Here is an 18,539-nt window from a genome sequence, read left to right as displayed (position 1 = left end):
GGCGTGGAAGTTTGGGTACACTATTATAGACGATGTGAAGTATTAATGCATCAGATTCTAGTTTCAATATAATCTACAGGTGCTGAGTCTATCGAAAGCTCATCCGAGTCCTGGTTCTCAGATATCTCACTCCTCGCTTTTGCTTCTTTCAGTTCCTGGGCTCTCCTCAACCCTTCCGCACGCTTCCGCTCCTTTCTAGCTTGAGGATCTTCCCAATTCTCGCCATTCTCTCCTACCCTTTTCTTCTCCACAGGATTCATTGCCTCATTCAATAATACTCTAAATCTCTCAATCCTTTTCGTATTCTCTTCAAATCTCTCATTGGAAATTCTCATCAACGTACTTAACTGCCCATTATCGACAAGGCAAACTCCTTGATCGAAAGCCTCGTGATATACACCAACTAATGACTCGAGCGTCAGACCCATACATCTTATTCCTACCATTGGAGTTGCCGGCTCAGACGTAGTGGATATTAGGTTCAATGCACCACTTTCTCGAAAACCCGCCTGTAACGCAGCTGATAGCACTTTTTGTGCTTGTTCCAAAGATGCGGTAAGGACATGGAGGATCTAATTAAATCTCAGCAATTAGAACTGAAGATCAGAGAAGTCAAAGTAACATACCATGGGCTCAAATTTAAAATGAATATGCCGTAAATCTCTGTTCTTCGGGGGAGAGATCTTAGAGTCACCATCATCGGCCCGCATTCCCAGCAATTCACAAAGAGTTCCATCATTCTCTCGTCTGGTCAGTGCCTCGTCTTGAATTGCGTCGTGAGAAACATATAACCATTTTCCGCCCCCTCCTTTTCCACCAAATCCGGCAGTCTTCTCAGCTCTCACATCCGGAATGCCATCCATACTGACCTCATCTTGAACAAGGTTTTTAACTCCATCATCAGAATTCTTCTTCCCTTCCAAAAATACACTCACTCGCCCAGCACAACTACTAGTCGTGACACAGCCTTCAAGAGAATTTATTTCATCTATTAATTCTCGGATGCCTTCATCCACAGACCCTTTAGGAGATAGGTCATCATATTCGTCTGTGGGAACGGCAAGCTTGCTTAATATTAGCTTCTTCTTGCTGATAAAAGATTGAGGTAGAGACATTTTATTATTCTTGTCTCTCATGTGATGGAGGGGTGAAGAATTGGTGGGGGAATGTATGGATCATGAAATCATTGGGTAGTGAAGCGAAGGGCTTGGATGATTAATGGCCGAAGATATTCCGAGACATCTCAATGAACTTGCACATATTCCTTTTCCTTCCCTTTCTCTCATTTCATGAAGATGATGATACTCATCCAATGTCTTTCAACCACCAGATATCTGGATTTATTTCCTACTTGCATTTACTATCATCCAACAAGCTCTTCATTCACATTTTCTTCACATAGAGACATGATATTCACGATTGGTAATTGCACAGTATTGAAAACTTATGGTATTGGATTTGTACTATCTGAGTGGACAACTACAAAGCTGCAAATATCAAGATGTCATTAAAGTGACCTCAAGAATCGAAGCAACCAAAGAAGAAACTTGACCCAAATCATCATAATCTCAAATCGAGTATCCCAATCAATCAAATAACTTTAATAACTCAAATCCCTTCAATTGATTTCGCAAATCACCAGAGCATCGAAAGCTGTCGTGAGGAAAGTATGCAAGAACAGGTCATGCAAAATTTGACGACTTAGGTGAGACCAAACATGCCGGACTTCTCTCGATAGTAAGACCCTTCAGGGTGTGAATAGAAGGATACCAACAATGCTGTTCCTTCAGTGACATGACGGTATTTCGATGGTTTGGAGAATGGCTTCACGGATCACCATACGGGTGGTGGACAGATGTAATATGAGGAAAGTAGAAAATAAGAGCAATCGAGGACAATTGAGAATTCCAAGATAATTCGAATCCAGCTGCTATAATTTTTGGAAAGATTCGAAGAACGAGCCTATCCAAATATCAAAGTTGCTTAACGAGAATGCCGTGGAATGCCTGAAAGGGTCGACAAATTTTGTCCGAGAAATAAAAACAAATGAAAAGTGGTATCGAAAATTAGAGACTAGGACGTATCCACTGCTTGGTAGGTATGGTTCTATCAGTTAGATGAACCGGCCTCCAAAGCTGGAGTAAGTGCTCGTCGAATCGCTGTCTCGAATGCAGCCCACTCCTTCACGGCAAGTTCAGCAAGAGTCAAGTCAAGGCAATTGGTGTAATCAACGAGCGTGTCAAGATTTCCAAATAGGCTTGGAAGGCGAGGAACCTCTTCAGCTCTGGCTGCAGCCTTCTCGGCCAAGGTGAGTTGCTTCTTCTCAGTAGTTGCGTCATGAATAAGCGTGACATAGTACTATTGTTGATTAGCCTCTGCTCTCGATCAATCAAGATTTCTCGTGGGACTTACCTGAACGAGATCATACGCAACATCCTTTCTTGGTCCAATGGTCCAGACATTGCTCCAGAGATCTGCTTGTGGTGGAACGCCACACTCGAAGGCGGTTGTGGAATCAATCTTCAACTTATAAACAATGTTGTCTTTCATACAAGGACTAAAACCTTCGCATTTAAGAGCAGTACGCCAAACTCGCTTCAACAATTGGGCATTGAGATTGACTGGATCATCATTGTTGTCGACACGTTCAACGAGCAACCCAAGCAATTGCATTGTGGCTTTGTACAATAACTCGCGATCTTGGCAAGTAATGTGGTTGACCATTGCCCAAGGAAACTTGATCAAGGTGCTGACAAGGCATTCGAATGGTCGCTGGGGACAATCCTTAGAGAATGGGGACTGAAAAATATCAGTATGATTTCGAATCACTCGGACAGACTTATAATTACTTACACGTTGTGGAGACTCAACATGCTTAACCAGCATAACCAACTCTTCACGGCTGACGAAACCCTGGAAACCAGAGTTATACTTGTCATTCTCATCACGATCAATAATCGTGGGTTTATTGCCGTGCCACTCAACGTTCTTGGCCTTCGGGAAAAGCTGCTTCATCAACTCTTCCTGGGAAGACAACTCGACTTCAACATGGCGCTGCCCAAGACGGCCACCTCTGCCACCCATGCGATTCATATCGAATCGTGTGATTGCATTTGAAGCCTCAGTGAAGCTGACAAACTCAACATAAGCGTCGAGTGTCTTGCTAGTTACACGCTCCATAATGATATGAATGGGCTCGTGATCATTCGAGGCGGCGATTTTTGCATTGCGGCCGAGGAATGCAAGAATCTCTTGTCTTGTTACACCATATGGAATCTATAAATGAATTAGTAATTGGTTGTTAACATCTGCGACAAGAGCTTACGTTTTTGATTCGCATAACACCATATTGCGCAGGCTTAGCTTGGCGGCAGTACTCCTCGAAGGGCATGAATCGCATGTCAAGAGCTTCTTCTGCAGTTGGCCTGACGGTTCCATTTCTGGTCAACTCGCGAAGCAAGGGGCTCATACCACCAGCATCTCCATAACGAGAATTTGGGCTGAAAGGAGCAAGCGTGGTGACAGGATTGAACGGATTAACGCTAAGGGCGCGTGGGGTAAAACCGCCTGGGATGCCGTCATGGGAGCTATTGATTGGGCGAGGATCTCTACCAGCTTCACAGTTCGGCATTGTAGGAGTATTGTCAACTTCAGCAAAACTCTCAATTGTGACAGAGTTTTGGCGTGAAACACTGCCACGAGTCGGTGTATTTTGAACCCAATCGTTAACGTGCTGAGCACGATCTACAGATGCGGTGATAGATGTGCCGCGATTAGATCGAAGCAAGGGTGTGAAGTTAGGTCTCGGCTCGGAAGCAGGAATGGCAGCAGATAGCGAGCGACCGTTGGATGATACAGGTGATTGAATGCCGTTGCTGCTCTTTTGACTTTGCTCAGTTTCCTCACTTTGAAGGCTTCGCTTTTGCTGTTGAGGAGTATGAACAACAGATCGAGGATTGCTGTTAGTGGTTGTGTAAGGATGGCTGCCAGTATTTTGTTTGGAAATATGGGCGTTTTGCGCTTGAAATTGTGGCTTTGGAGGAAGTGGATGATGAATATTACCGACAGATGTAAGCGAGGAATACTGTGCGTTGCGAGCATTGGCAGCCATATTGTTATTGTTGCCTACAGCCGAGAAGCTTCCATTAGAACGACTCTGCTCTAAACCATTGTGGCCAATACCACTGATGTTGCTGATATTACCAACGCCGCTGCCATGGCCATAACCATTGTTCTGACTGCCGTTCAGGCCAGCACCATTTGGACTCATGCCGCCAAGGCTGAGATTGCTGAATTTCAAGTTGGACACCATACGCGAGGCTGAACTTGGTGTAGAATTTGGACCACGATAATTGCTATCGCCACCATTGTTGTAAAATTGTGCTGGATTCATTCCGATTGGTGGAGCAGAGTAGGTCTGGTTGTATTGAGCACCGTAGGGATTTGTAGGAAATTGAGTAGCGATTTGTGGCAATTGTGGTCGCATGCCCATGTTCTGCTGTTGGAAGTTGGGTTGCGTTGGAGGTCCACCATGCCCATTGAAGCTGAATTGATTTTGGTGCTGATGCTGAAAATTTCCAGTGTGACCGGCGCCCATCTGAGGGTTTGTAGGTCCTCCAATTTGCCCATTGTAAGGTGGCGATTGATATGCGTTGTTAGCACCATTGAATGAATTCATGCCATGCATGCCGTTCATACCATTCATACCCATACCATGGTTTTCTTGCTGATAAGCTTGCTGTTGTTGCATATGGTATCCATTTTCATGATCATAAGCTTCAGCAGGAGCACCATTTATCGTGGAATTCTGATTAGCAAATGGTTGAAACTGAGCGCGTCCATTGCTGAAGTCAGATGTGACAAAGGGTGGAGGCTCAGCAAAAGGACTTGGATCGCACATCTCAACTCCATTATTATCCTCATAATCGGATGGCAGGTTCCATGGGAGTGGTACTTGTGTTCGGAAGGAATCGTTTGAATTTGCTGAATCCTGACTTGTATTTTGGAGGTTTGCTAGAGGTGGTGGGAAGCCATGTGGGTTGTTATTGTATTGGAATGCATTTGGAGCTGGCTGACCAGTGGGCAAACTAAAGGATGCCATGGTCTCAGTGAAAGGCGCGTTCCAATTGTTTATTGAAATAAGGATTTGCTGCTGTCGATCTATGATCTGTTGTTGATAAAGAAAAGGTGATATATCAACAAAGGCAGGTGGAGAAGGAAGTAAGCAAGAAGAAGGTAGACGAGGCGGGTGGAAAAATGATGGAGTTTCTGCAAATTCAAAGGATGTTGCAAGAGGATTTAAAGAGAGCAAGTTACTTTGTTTGATTGTTGGATACAAAGGATTGACTGTGGGAAAAGAGGATGATGGTGGTGAATAAGTATTTGAATCATTGTACCGTTCACTTTTTGCACAGCTCAAGCGTAAGTCGTCGCTAGGGAGATCAATTTCGCCATGAGGGTCGCCGCTTTGAGAGCTTGATGACATGTTTAGAATTCTCGAGTTCAGACGGTAGTAACAAGTGCAGCGTTAGGAACATGTACTGGTCGAAAGTGAAGGTTGGGAGAGAACAGTTAAAGTATCGATGTCAGATCTAACTTTGACAATGGTTGATGGTGGAATCCAATATCTGCGCTTCAAATATTTTGGTGATATGAAGAGCAATAGGAAAATCAAGAGAAAATGTATGACAGTCAGTGGTAAAAAGTACGTATATATGAATACACACAAATCATATGATTGGCTTAAGAGCCATTTCTATGAATAGGACTGTACATATGGTGCAGCAAGATCATCAATAGTGGGTGATGGATTCTTTCACCAGAAGCATCTAGGCTACACATGAAAGGGGTTTCTCGTGTACAGAATTCTAGAAGATACTGAATATCTTGAGGATTGTGAAAGACTAATATCTCACTTATTGCAAGTGGTCTATCGATACATTGTATATAGCAATGGAATTTTACTGAGGGTAACATCAAACACGGATGTACACCTCCTCCCTCGAGCCTCAAACTCGTGGGGGCTTGCACACATTTTTTAAAAGATATGAACCAGCAGATCAAGACCATGCAGGTGCAGTAATGTTCTCTTAGCTTCCCATATCATCAATCAATCTTCTTTTCCATAGCCCCAAACTGTCCACCTATCATGTTTAATCGAAGTCCTTCCAGTCACCAACCTACTCAATGTTTCTAATGTTGATACACCATGTGTCTCAAATACAGCTATTCCAGCCATAAATTCTTTAACAATCCAATTCCTCAGTTCCATAGCTAGTAATGAGTCTACACCATACACTTGTAATGGCTTGTTCCTATCGATTGAAGTATTGTCTTGCATGATTGAAAAAGATTTGGCCAATTTATTGTCTACTGCTTGGGCAGCAATCCCACCGGCTTCGTCAAGTGATGCTGAAGTCATTATCATGTCGCGGTAATTAGCCTGATCTGTACCACCCATTGGCTCTGCTTGTCTGTTGTTCTGTAAAATAAGAGGGTATAGCACAGGAGACCGAGAATAGTCGATAGTCTCCGGTCCGCTGCCACCTCCAGCTCGAATGCCTATAGCAGCTTGACTTTGCGTTAGTGAGAGAAGTGGCAACGATAGGTTACAGTAGTAGTCAAGAATAGCAAGATATGTCTCGCAGTTTATGGGCTCCAAAGAGCCATATGTAAGGACACGATCCAGAAGCCAAGTATTCTCAGATAGAACACCATCGTCGACCATTGCACCAAGGTCGAGAGGTACAGCTTTCTCGCCTTTAGATAGGCGGTATTTGGCTAAAGTATCTTCATAAGTATTTCCAGCATTGTAGTTAGCCTGTCCTCGTAGTCCTACCAAGCTAGATGCAGATGCGAGCATGATAAAAAAATCCATTTGGGAAGGTAGAGCAGAATGTAAGTTCCAAAAACCAATGGCTTTACAATCCACAGAGTCTTTCCAATTATCGTAGTCCATATCCCCAAACATATCGTCCTATAATAATAAAAATCGGTCAGCACATGTCTTAACAATCGGAGTCTCGTTGGAGCCACCCTTTGTATTAAGCGAGGTCTAAAGATATCCTTGATAAATAACATAATTAACAACAAAGATTCGATTTTTTTACACATCCACTCGATTTTTTTATATAACAAATTAAAATTTCGATTCTAATACTTTAACTTCAAAATTCTTTAAATAATTTATAAACTATATCTATTTATAAACCAAATCTTAAAAATATAATTAAACTTTGAATATCTCAAATACTCATATATCTCACAATCTTACAACTAATTTATTTACTAACTTTACCTACAAACTTAAATTATAATCTAAAATAATACAAATAATCATTTTATTTAATATATAAAAACCTTTCTTAATTAAACAATTCATTTAAATAACTATAATCTCCTTCAATACAAATAATCTCAATTATATATATATATATTTTATATCTATTAATAAATTAAAAATCTTATTATTTATAAAAATTTCATTATTTATATTAACTTTATATAACTTATAATATATTATTCAATTTATTAATTTAAACATTTTCCTTACTTATTTAAAAAAAGATTTATTTAAAAACAACTTCAATAAAACTATAATAACATTATAATATCCCAATTCTAATTCCTATCAAAATAAAAACTCTTCATTCAAATAATTGAAAATCAAATATACAAAACTTTTGAAATCCTTTTTAACCTTATCCAAAACAAACTAAAAAATTAATACAAAATAATAAAAACCATATCTAATATATACTTATTATTCTTTATTATTCTTTATTATTAAATATTTAAAAAACTTCCAAAATTTCATAATTTGATCTTACTATTTTGATATCTATTTAAAATATTCAAATTCAAATTCTTATATTCCAATATATCAATATAATAATTAAAAGATATTTGAATAACAATATTATCAAATATCCATATCATTCAAAAATTTCAATTATAATAAAAACTCAAAATTATAAAATTCCTATTAAAATTTAAAATTATTAAATCTCTTAAAAAAAATTTAATATTTATTAATTTAAAAAGTTTTTAAAATATTTTAGAATTTTATTCCTTAATAAATTAAAAATAGATTTATTAAAAAGAATTACAAAATTTTGCTTTTTGATTTAATATATACATTATTGTATATTGCTATCCTTGAAGAATTAGAGTCCCTGTTTTGAGACTTGTAAACTTTGAAAAAAAAGTTGGAACCATAGTGAGTATGCCTCTTGTACCACCTTCACAATGGCCCGCTATCGCTAGATGGAAGATTGCATCCAAGCAGGTGGAGTGAATGACACGAGCATGAGGATTTTCTTTCTTGGGCTATTTAAATAACCTAGTAGCCTCTTGGGCTTGCTTTTGGTTCCCGCAAAGCCCACCAGTTACACGATTAAATGAAGGGCCAAATCCAAACCTGCTCTGGCCTAACATCCCATAAAAAATGGGGTCCAATGGGGTCTCGCAGCCCTGCTCTATTGAGTTTTACAATTCAACGTGATCTGTGAGCTCATCAGCAGCTTCTCGTACCATACCGACTTGATTTATGTCCGATTCACACTCAACTAAGATAAAACTATGGCAACATTCTTGCCACAAATCTTGACCATAAGTGAATAACCTGAACTCTGTCCATGAAGATAGCGGCTTCGATGCGCCTTGTATCATCAGAAATGAAAATTGAGTCTCAACGCCAGCAGAACCATCGGAGATATTGAGAGGCTTGATGAATGAAATCTCTTTAAGCTGGAATTCTGCGACGTTACCGTCAGATAATTGATCTGCTGCTTCAATCGCCATGACAACCATACCTACTTCTGGATAAATTGGAGTTTTATTGATGGAAGATCATTCCATCAAAAGCATTTCGAGATTACGCAATACATTGTGCCGTTTTGGTTTCACGGGGTTCCAATCCGGCACTGGCTTGCCCAGAAGGTCTACGTTTCCTTGGTGATGGAGACGATATCTGGCACTGAGTCTGGACTCAAATCAGTAGTTCTTAGAGCAGTCAAACACATATTCGGGCAAGTTTTGCAATAAAATTGGCTGCCTTCATTGTTTGGGATCCGAGTGATCGATTTGTCACATAATCAACAGACCAACCCAGACATTTTATTTGGCCTGTTGCATTCAGCAACAAGGTTGTTGCTGAGTTCTTCCTTGTTGAAACTAAGGTATAACCCATTTCGTCGTTTCTTGTGCATCATTGAAGATATCGTTGATCGGTCCGTGGAGTGCAGAGTGAAATTCGATCTCTACTAACATACTGACATAGAAGTAGTTGCGGTGGCTTAGATCAAGGCTTCTGTCGACTTTTTTCCTGATCTAGATAGAAGATTTTTCAATGCAACAACAAATCTAAGTAAGAATATCGGATTTAAATTCCAATAACCAGGAGTCGACAAAGTCTTGTTAGACACGATTCCCCCTGTCACGGACGTTATCATAGTCACCTGCCTCAAGGGTACATACCAATGTTCGACTTCCTTGATGTAGTCGTGCTCCTTCTGGGGGCTTCTTTCCAGATCATCAACATTCCTATTCAATCAATTATACCATTACATACTGGCACTAGAGAATACTGCTTTGGGGTCTTGACGAATATTGGTCTCTTTACTAGTATGAAGGTTCTAGTCCAGATTACACGACAACCCATTCGAGGAAAAGATCAAGGCGTGTGAAAAGTTTGCGAGTTAATGACAGGGCACTGATATGATTACAGCAGGATAATGGGATCCATCACTCAATTTCGTGCCCTCTGTAGCGTTGTTGGGCTAGCAATTGCCACGAACGTATATTCAACGACTATGTTCGATTTCACCTGTTTAAACAAATTACTCTATAGGAATTGACAAATCTTTTTCAGTCTGTGACGTTAGACATAAAGGTGCTTCCACCAGATGTGAAGGCTATTGTGAGGTCTACATTTGGCGCTGCACATGAATTACAAGCAAAGGTGATGATTGTCTTTGCCGTTGCACAGGTGCTTGCAGTTTGCATCATGTGGGAGAGGAAGCTCGGAAGGTTGATCTAAGGATTCAAACTGGTGAGACCACAACCGGAATAGTGCCATAATAGGATTGACAGGGCTGGTGGGTACAGGCAATATTTTGGTGCATCTACACATATGCGTTGTAAATATGTGCCTCTCACCAAAATATGGAGATTCGCGTGGCAATGAATCACTTTCGCTTGCAACAGAACGTTAGTTCTCTGACAATACCGACACTTCGGGTATTATTGGTATATCTATATTGCCATTGACTGGGGCATTTTACTGCCCAACCCACCTTCCATTTTCTCCTGGGATCAAAGCCTAATCTCATTAGCGTGTGAGCAGCGTTAGATCTCAACCTCTTGGATTTCAATACTAATTCCCATTAGAGCGATAATGGGCGTATTCAAAAGTGTCGCAGAACATACCGTGCACATTTCTGTAGGCGCCCAAGTGACACTGCTTTCGCGAACAGGTCGTGAGTCCCCGCCACGTGCCCGCGCAACTTCACACAGAGCACCATATTAGTCGGGTTAATGGTGGGTAAGGCGTCATAGCCGAACCTTGTAGAAAATGCATTCAAGTTAGATGCATAGTTATAGCACGGTCAATATATAAAGGCAGTGAGGCACAATCGAGTGATGTATTGAAAGAATTGGACGCAACAGTTTGTCTTCAGCTGATAGGTGATGCCAGACACAACTCCATACATAATACAGCCTCTCATGCAGATTCATCCAAATTGTATCATTTTGATTGGGGACGCTTGCCCATAGGAGGCAATACGTCCAGATCATTGAAGACAGTGGCCATTAAATTTCTGGTCATTTAGGAAGGGATCTGGGGATATGCTTAATGCCCACTAAATTCTCTTGGGCCTTGTCTCTTCACTATTGCTTTCTCCTGTTCACATTTGTCCTCTCATCTCTCTCGTCTCTTCTGCTCTACTTTTCCTTCCCACTCAATATAACATCATCTCAGAAATCACCCTTGAATCTGTTCCAGTAATCAACAATGCCTACTTCGAAATACTTCAAAGAATGCCCCGAGTTTCCTTCCGATATATCCATCGCTGGCATACCTACAATATCATACCTTGATCTCTTGGGTAATTCTGCTGGGGAGTCTAAGAATCTCTACGAAGCATGTAGGGAACAATGGTTCTTTTTCCTTGATTTTCACAACTCAAAGGAAGGCAAAAGAATTTTGAAAGATGCAGAGATAATGTATGACGTTAGTGTTGATATAATCAACCTTGGTCCCGAGGTCTTGATGGATTACAAATTGAATATGCCAAAAGATCTGAACGGGTGTGTTTCATCTTAAAGTTTCAATGTCTCACTCGTGCCAAGATCTTAACAGCAAAATTTCAAGCCAATTTGTTCGAATTATGTAGGCTAACTTGCGATCGCTATTCTCGTCATTCCTGTTACAAGCCCGCTGGCGTACTCAAGATAGACGACGGCAAGATGGATTCCATGGAGCTATATACAATCAGTCGTGATGAGGTACTTGGGGCAAATTCAACACGCCGAGACCCAAAGGAATGTCAAAGGCATCGCGAAGACTGCAAGCAGTTTTTCCTCTGCTCGCACGCAGTACTTTCCGAAGTAATGACACACCTTGATAAACAATTGGGCTTGGCCCCTGGTACATTGTCTGCTCTTTCTTCTCTAGAAAAGCCATCGGCCACATCTCTATGCCTTCTTATGGCACGTTCACAATCCATAGATGACAAAATCATCAGTCTAGGCGGCCACACAGATATTGGTACTATTACAATTTTGTTTCATGTAGTTGGAGATTTCCAAGTCCACCCAGCCGGCTGTGAGAATATAAATTCCAACTGCTTTGTGTACATGTTAGTACAGTACCTGGATGTGCACTTATAAAGATTGGTGACTCGCTCGTAGAATAGACTGGCGGCTTGTTGCCTAGCAACCTTCATCGTCCCTGTAATGGCAGAATTCGCGATTGACGAAATGGCCGCTTTATCAATGCAAGAAAATATTCAATAATTTTATAATGTATTGAAAAAAGCGTTTTTAAAATATTAATTAAACGAATAATTTCTTTATAAATAATTAGAAAATTTTATTCTAAAAGAATTTAATGAAATTCTCGAACTCTAGTTTAAAATAATCAATACTTTATTTCTATTAAATTCAATTAATAATTAAATTTAATACAAATATATAAATTAAAATTAAATAAATAATATATATAAATAATACAATCTGTATAGTATAATATAATAATAAAGCTTTTAATTGAAAAATAAATTGAAAATGAAATAAATAAATAATCTATCCTTCACTTCCTTTTCCTTTAAATTTTCGATTAATACTTTTCATTTATATTCTAGCTTTTACACTCGTTCCCCTCCTCCTCCTAGTTTTTATACTCACTCCTTCTCTCCTTTTAGCTTTTACACTTACTCCCCTTTCATTTACCTTTTCTATAATTCTAATATCAATCCTGAAATCTCTAAAACCTTTCAAACCCCTCATTTTCTTTTTTTTCTATTAAAAATCGATATTAAATAAATCTCAAACTATATCGATTTTATTTATTATTAATAAATTGATTATATCACTAATAACGAATTGAATATATTATAAATATAATATATATATATAAATTTGTATAGGGATTTATATTAAATTTCTTTTCGTTGAAAGTATTAACTTTATTACCACAGGGATTTTACATGTGTTATAAAGCATACTATAATACAAACAATCCGCGATAAGCTAAGCTTATTATATAATAATTTTAGCTTATTGCGGAATATTTATATTATAGTATTCCTCATAACATATATTAGATATATATATATAAATAGATATACATACATACGATTAAGTGGAATGAAGAATGACGTGCTGATTACTTGTCGGCTAATCGAAGTCTATTATAAAAATATGATTCTAAAAGGAAATCACTTTAAGACACTAGTTAACATATAAATTTATTGGAAATCACGTGATATAACACGTGCACACCAATATAAAACTCTTTCTTTCAATTATCTCATCCTCAGACTACACAGTGATTACATAATTTTCGGCCTTGATTTCGAAACAGAAACCTCCCGAAGGTTTATCATTGTAGAATCTGAAACTATTTGATTCCAGCTTTAATATAAAAACCAATAATTCATTATTTTTCGATTTTTCAATTAATAATATCAAATTATACAATTATTATAGAATTCTATTATAGATTTATATTATACAAATAGCTTTTCTTATTATTTTAATATATTTTTTATCATAATAATTTTATTCAATTATATATATTTTTGAAAACCAACATTTTACAACAATAATTATCTACCCCCTTCAATCTATTATTTCTATCTATTGAATTATACAATTATATATATTCTAATAATCTCTTTGATTTTAATAACCCTATTATATCATTTATATTTCTATTAATATTGTTTTTATTGAGAAGTAAAAGGTTGGATATTTTTAAGCCTAAAAATCTAAAGCTATATATTTTAAACTTAAGGTATATAATTTCAAAATTTGAAAGACAATTGAATCTTTATTGATAATATAGTTTTAATATTATTAGAATTATTGAAAGAATTAATAATATATTTAACTCAATAAAACAATTCGAATAATATTATTTTTAATATTAATATTGATAAAATAAAATTATCAAAAATAACTTATTTAATTTCCAAAAAATTCTTTCAAATCATTTTATATTATTATTACAATTTCAATCAAGTTGAAGCTGATTTATTTAATAATATCAACTAAGCTTTTTCAAATATTCTAATTAATTTTTCAATAAATAATAATCGAAAAAATGAAATATATTATTGAAATACTATAAAAGAGTAGAAGGTGGTAATGGTTACATAAGAAAAGCCTTCGCATATATTAAGCATAGAGTAAGTGGTTATATATAGTAAAAATAAAGTGAATTGCTATATTGTAATAATAAGGTAAGGGAGATAATAAGAGTTGGATATTCAATTCTTTAGGAAATAACTTTTGAAAATGGAAAATTCGATAATATTTTTAGATTTATAAAAGTGAGATTATAAATACTAAATATTGATAATATATAATTTTAAAGTTATATATTTTTATTTTTACATTCCTTTTTATTTTGATTAATTAATTTCTTAATTAATTAAAGTCAATAATATATATAACTTTTTAAAAATATAAATAAGGAAAATTAAAAAGAATAAAGGAAATTATAATGTATCAATTGCTTTTTTTAAAAAGAAATAATATTTTTAAATGAATATTCTTTTTATTGTAATTATAATTTTGTAAAAAGTTTGTAAAGTTATAAAATATATTTATTATTATTTTTTATAATTTTAATTGAGAATTTTAATTAGTGAGTTTTTTATTATATCTTTTTTTAAAAATAATTTTATATATTTTTTTTAAACCTTTTAATTATTTAAGGAAATCTCAATTATTAAAAAAGCTATTTTTTATTATATTTATAACTCCTTTATTTTTATTTCTTTTATTATTTAATATTCTATTTTGTTTTGTGAATTCGTATTTCCTTTATTTTATATATTTGATTTCTAAAAGAAAAGGGATACGACTTAGGGACTAAAGTAATTAAAAAGGAATAGCATCTTTATTATTAATATCTATAAAGAATTCCAATATTCCTTTTTCTTTATTAATTAAAGTATATTTCCATTTCTATTTAATTATTGATTTTTTAAAGATTATATAATAATATGATTTTTTATTATAAATTGATTCTTTAAAAATAATATTAATAAAAGTATATTGATATTAATATCAAATTTCTTTTTGATATTATCAATATCAATTATAAAATTCATTATCAATTATTTCAAATAAATATAAAGCTTTAATAAAAACAAAATAATTATTTTATAACAATCTTTTAATAAAAACTTATTTAATAAGATTTTTAATAATCAAATAATATTTAATAATAAATTCTGGAATTTCATATTATTCATTTTATATAATTATTTTATTAAAGATTAACTTCAAATTATTATAAATATTCTTTAAATCTTAATATTTTATATCATTTTTAAAAATTGGATTTAAAATTCCATTATTTCTTTTCTTTACAATCATATATAAAACAATTATAATTACAAACGATTTATTCCTATATATATCTATATATAATCAAATAAAAATAGAATTTCCTTTAATTACAAATATTTACAAATTATTTTGTTTATTTATATATTAATTAGATTTTATTAAATTAATATAACTTTAATATTATTTTTTAATTGTAATATTATAAAAGAATTCATAATCAAAAATCATCTTACTTTTATTAAATATATTTTCAATTAAGATTCTTCAATCTATATTATTCAAAACAAAAGATTTAATCCTTTTATATATAATTTCGATTTGTAATATATTCTTATCATTTTTGTTATAGGAATATATAATATATACTATAATATAATCCGCTATTTTATAATCGAATATAATATACAAATCCCTAATATTTCTATATACAAAGATATAATCAAAATCTTCTTTTATTTGAATAATAAATATAAGAAATAATATCATTATTAAATAATATTTCTAATTTATATATTATTTAATTATTTCTTTCCAAAATATTAGATCTTATTTATAATTTTATTATTAAAAAGTATAATAATAATAATAAGCAAAATCAAATCTTTGCTTTTTATATCAATTATGATAACAATATATTTTTATTAATATAAATATAAAATTCGAATATCGATTTATTAATATAATAAAGATTAGATTAATAATTAACAATTTTTATTTATTTATTTTATAAACTTTTATAAAAATAATAAATAATTCTAATTCGAATATTGATTTATTAATTGAAGAATTTAAAAATCGAAATTTCAAAACTTTAAGAATTCTCTTTTTTCTTTTTTTATTTATATCTTTATTAAATTTAAATTAAATAAAATATTTATTATATATTTATATATTATTAATATGATTTCTATATTTATATATAATTTTGAAATAGTGAATAAAATACTCACTTTTTATTTGAATAGTTTTAAAATCTAATATATTTATTAGATAATGGAAATGGAAATTGTAAAGTCTTTTAGGTTTATATAAAATTAATTTGGTTATAGTTATTTAATTGATTTATTTAATTATGAATTTTTCTTTTAAAATTAAATATCAATTTTTTAATATTAAAACCTTTAATAAATATTTATATAATTCAAACTATTCCACATTTTCTATTTCCTTTTTATTTTTCAATAATACAATTTGTTTTACAATCTATTTATTCATTAAATAATTTTATTATAATTCTTTATCTTTTTTAGTTATTATAATTTTCAATTTTAATTATTTCTTTAGATTTATAATTATTTTCTTATTAGAAAATGAAAATAGTATGGTATTGAATTCAATATATAAATCTTTTATTAATAGAATATTTTTTGAATAATTAAAACTTTCCTTTTTAAATATTTCAATTATATTATATTTAAAATCAAATTGTTTTCGATTCTTATTATTTTATTCAAAAACTTTAAATTCTTATTTAGAATTGAGAATTTTGAAAGCTATTTTAAATTCAAAAGGTATTAAATATCTATTAACTTGTATTTCAGATTTGAAGGGATTTATTAATCAATATATAAACTTTTCATTAATTATTTTTAATAATATATTGGGATTAATCAATTTAATTATTTTAATTAATTCATATTGAAATCTAGTTTTATATATTATAATAAAAATTATAATAAAGATAATACTTTTATAAGAATAATATTATAACAAATTGAGTTTATTAATAATCTTTTATTATATATATTGAATCTTTTCTATTCTTATAAGAATTTTTTTATTATTAATTTTTATTTGCTTTATTAATATATTAACTTTAATATAAAGATTATTTCGAATAATAATAATTATAAACATTTCTTTTAAATTATTTCTATAATCTTTTTAAATATTAATTTAATTATTGAATTCTAAGTATTTAATATATTATTCTTTTTTCGAAAATATTTGAATAACTTTATAAATCCTTATTATTATTAATATAATTTTATTCTTTATAATTATTATTATATTATATTATATATATTGAAATTATATATCTAATATATTAATTATTATAATCTAATCTTATTTTTTTTTATTATTATTAGAAATTGAAAATTAATTATTTAATAAATAATAATCTAAATCTATATTATTATTTTTATTTAATATTATAAAAAGTTTATAAAATTATATTTTATAGAAAAAATGAAAATATTTTTAAGAAAAAATATAAAAAAAAGGAATTAATAAAAAATAGAATTTAAAAAAGGTAAAAAAGATATTTTTGAAATAAGAAATTGCTAAATAAAAGATTATAATATTTTGAATTTTAAATAAAAAAAGAAAATAAAAACTTTGTTTATTTTTATAAAACTTTTCTAACTTTTTTGAATTTAAATATAATTTTTTAAATAATTTAATTATAAAGATAATAAAAGAGTATAATATAAAAAGATATATTTTTAATTCGAATAAAGAAATTCTTGATTTTTAATAAAAATAAATAAAGTTTATTATTTTATTTTATTTTAATATATAATTAATACTTTATTAATTATTTTAATATTATTGAAAAAGTATATTATATTGATAAGTTAATAATTGGGATTTTCATTATAATACAAATATTAATATTTATTAATAATATAATATTTTGATTTTTTTATATATAATCTATTATATCCTTTATTATTATAAAGCATTAAGTAATTCGCTTATTCCTTTTTAAATTTAATAATACTTTCAAAGAATTTTCAAATTTATTTTCAATAATATCTTCTATATCTTCTTCTTCTTTTCCAATTGAAATATATTCTTCTTCTTTTTTAATAAACTTTTTAAAATGAATTCCTAAATAAATTCTATCAATTAAAATTCTATTTATTTCTTTTAGAATATATATATTCTTATTTAATAAAACTTTATTTATATAATATAAATCAAATCATTAATATACAAATTTCCTTTTTTTAAATATATCGATTTTTAATTACAAATCAAATTAAAGAATTATATCCTTTATAATGATTTTCTTATTAATTATATTATTATCTTTATTAAAATATACCTTTCTATTTAAACAATATCATTTTTTATATATTATCATTTTTTTTATATCTAAATTATATATTTCTAATTAACAAAAATATAACACCAAAAAATCTTTATAAAAAGTAATCTTTTTTTAATTTAAAATTCTTTATATATTATATTATATTTCTATAAATAATATTAAATAATATTTATAAATTATATAAAATGAAATCAGATTAATTAATCAATATATAATTATTCTATTAATAAATAATATTATATTCAAATAATATAATTATTCGTTTTTATTATTTATTATCTTTACCAATCTATTAGTTATAAATCTATATCCTTATTTAATTTAATTATTTATTTTCAAATTGTAAATGAAAATCTATATCCATTTGATTCTATATTTTCTTAAGAAATATTCAATA

The 18,539-nt window shown here is 31.4% G+C and overlaps 5 protein-coding genes across 8 annotated transcripts; 1 reads left to right on the top strand and 4 right to left on the bottom strand.

Moving 5' to 3' along the window:
- Window positions 1-26: 26 nt before the first annotated feature.
- Bctyw3 lies at window positions 27-1,177 on the bottom strand. The gene is made up of 2 exons (XM_024695295.1): window positions 627-1,177; window positions 27-572 (listed from the first exon to the last, which is right to left on the bottom strand). Exons 1-2 carry the CDS (start codon window positions 1,134-1,136, stop codon window positions 51-53), a joined length of 1,032 nt encoding a protein of 343 aa, XP_024551089.1. The 5' UTR covers window positions 1,137-1,177; the 3' UTR covers window positions 27-50.
- Window positions 1,178-1,319: 142 nt separating this feature from the next.
- BCIN_09g06370 (hypothetical protein) lies at window positions 1,320-6,032 on the bottom strand. Of its 4 annotated transcripts, XM_001553247.2 has the most exons (4): window positions 3,326-6,032; window positions 2,854-3,276; window positions 2,413-2,799; window positions 1,320-2,358 (listed from the first exon to the last, which is right to left on the bottom strand). In XM_001553247.2, exons 1-4 carry the CDS (start codon window positions 5,483-5,485, stop codon window positions 2,110-2,112), a joined length of 3,219 nt encoding a protein of 1,072 aa, XP_001553297.2. In that variant the 5' UTR covers window positions 5,486-6,032; the 3' UTR covers window positions 1,320-2,109. The 4 variants fall into 4 exon arrangements, with proteins under 4 accessions (XP_001553297.2, XP_024551087.1, XP_024551086.1 ...); XM_024695293.1 differs by having other exon boundaries at window positions 2,413-3,276; XM_024695292.1 differs by having other exon boundaries at window positions 1,320-2,799.
- Window positions 6,033-6,082: 50 nt separating this feature from the next.
- On the bottom strand, window positions 6,083-6,993 carry BCIN_09g06360 (hypothetical protein). The gene has a single exon (XM_024695291.1). The coding sequence runs from the start codon at window positions 6,968-6,970 to the stop codon at window positions 6,110-6,112; it is 861 nt and encodes a 286-aa protein (XP_024551085.1). The 5' UTR covers window positions 6,971-6,993; the 3' UTR covers window positions 6,083-6,109.
- A 1,265-nt stretch (window positions 6,994-8,258) lies between these two features.
- On the bottom strand, window positions 8,259-8,809 carry BCIN_09g06350 (hypothetical protein). Its single transcript, XM_024695290.1, has one exon. It carries the CDS (start codon window positions 8,800-8,802, stop codon window positions 8,488-8,490), a length of 315 nt encoding a protein of 104 aa, XP_024551084.1. The 5' UTR covers window positions 8,803-8,809; the 3' UTR covers window positions 8,259-8,487.
- Window positions 8,810-10,761: 1,952 nt separating this feature from the next.
- BCIN_09g06340 (hypothetical protein) lies at window positions 10,762-11,917 on the top strand. The gene is made up of 2 exons (XM_024695289.1): window positions 10,762-11,310; window positions 11,397-11,917. Exons 1-2 carry the CDS (start codon window positions 11,015-11,017, stop codon window positions 11,890-11,892), a joined length of 792 nt encoding a protein of 263 aa, XP_024551083.1. The 5' UTR covers window positions 10,762-11,014; the 3' UTR covers window positions 11,893-11,917.
- The last annotated feature ends 6,622 nt before the right edge of the window (window positions 11,918-18,539 follow it).

Source organism: Botrytis cinerea, chromosome 9 (genome assembly GCF_000143535.2).
Source record: "Botrytis cinerea B05.10 chromosome 9, complete sequence".
Classification (NCBI taxonomy): domain Eukaryota; kingdom Fungi; phylum Ascomycota; class Leotiomycetes; order Helotiales; family Sclerotiniaceae; genus Botrytis; species Botrytis cinerea.
This window is presented reverse-complemented; position numbering and strand designations above follow the sequence as displayed.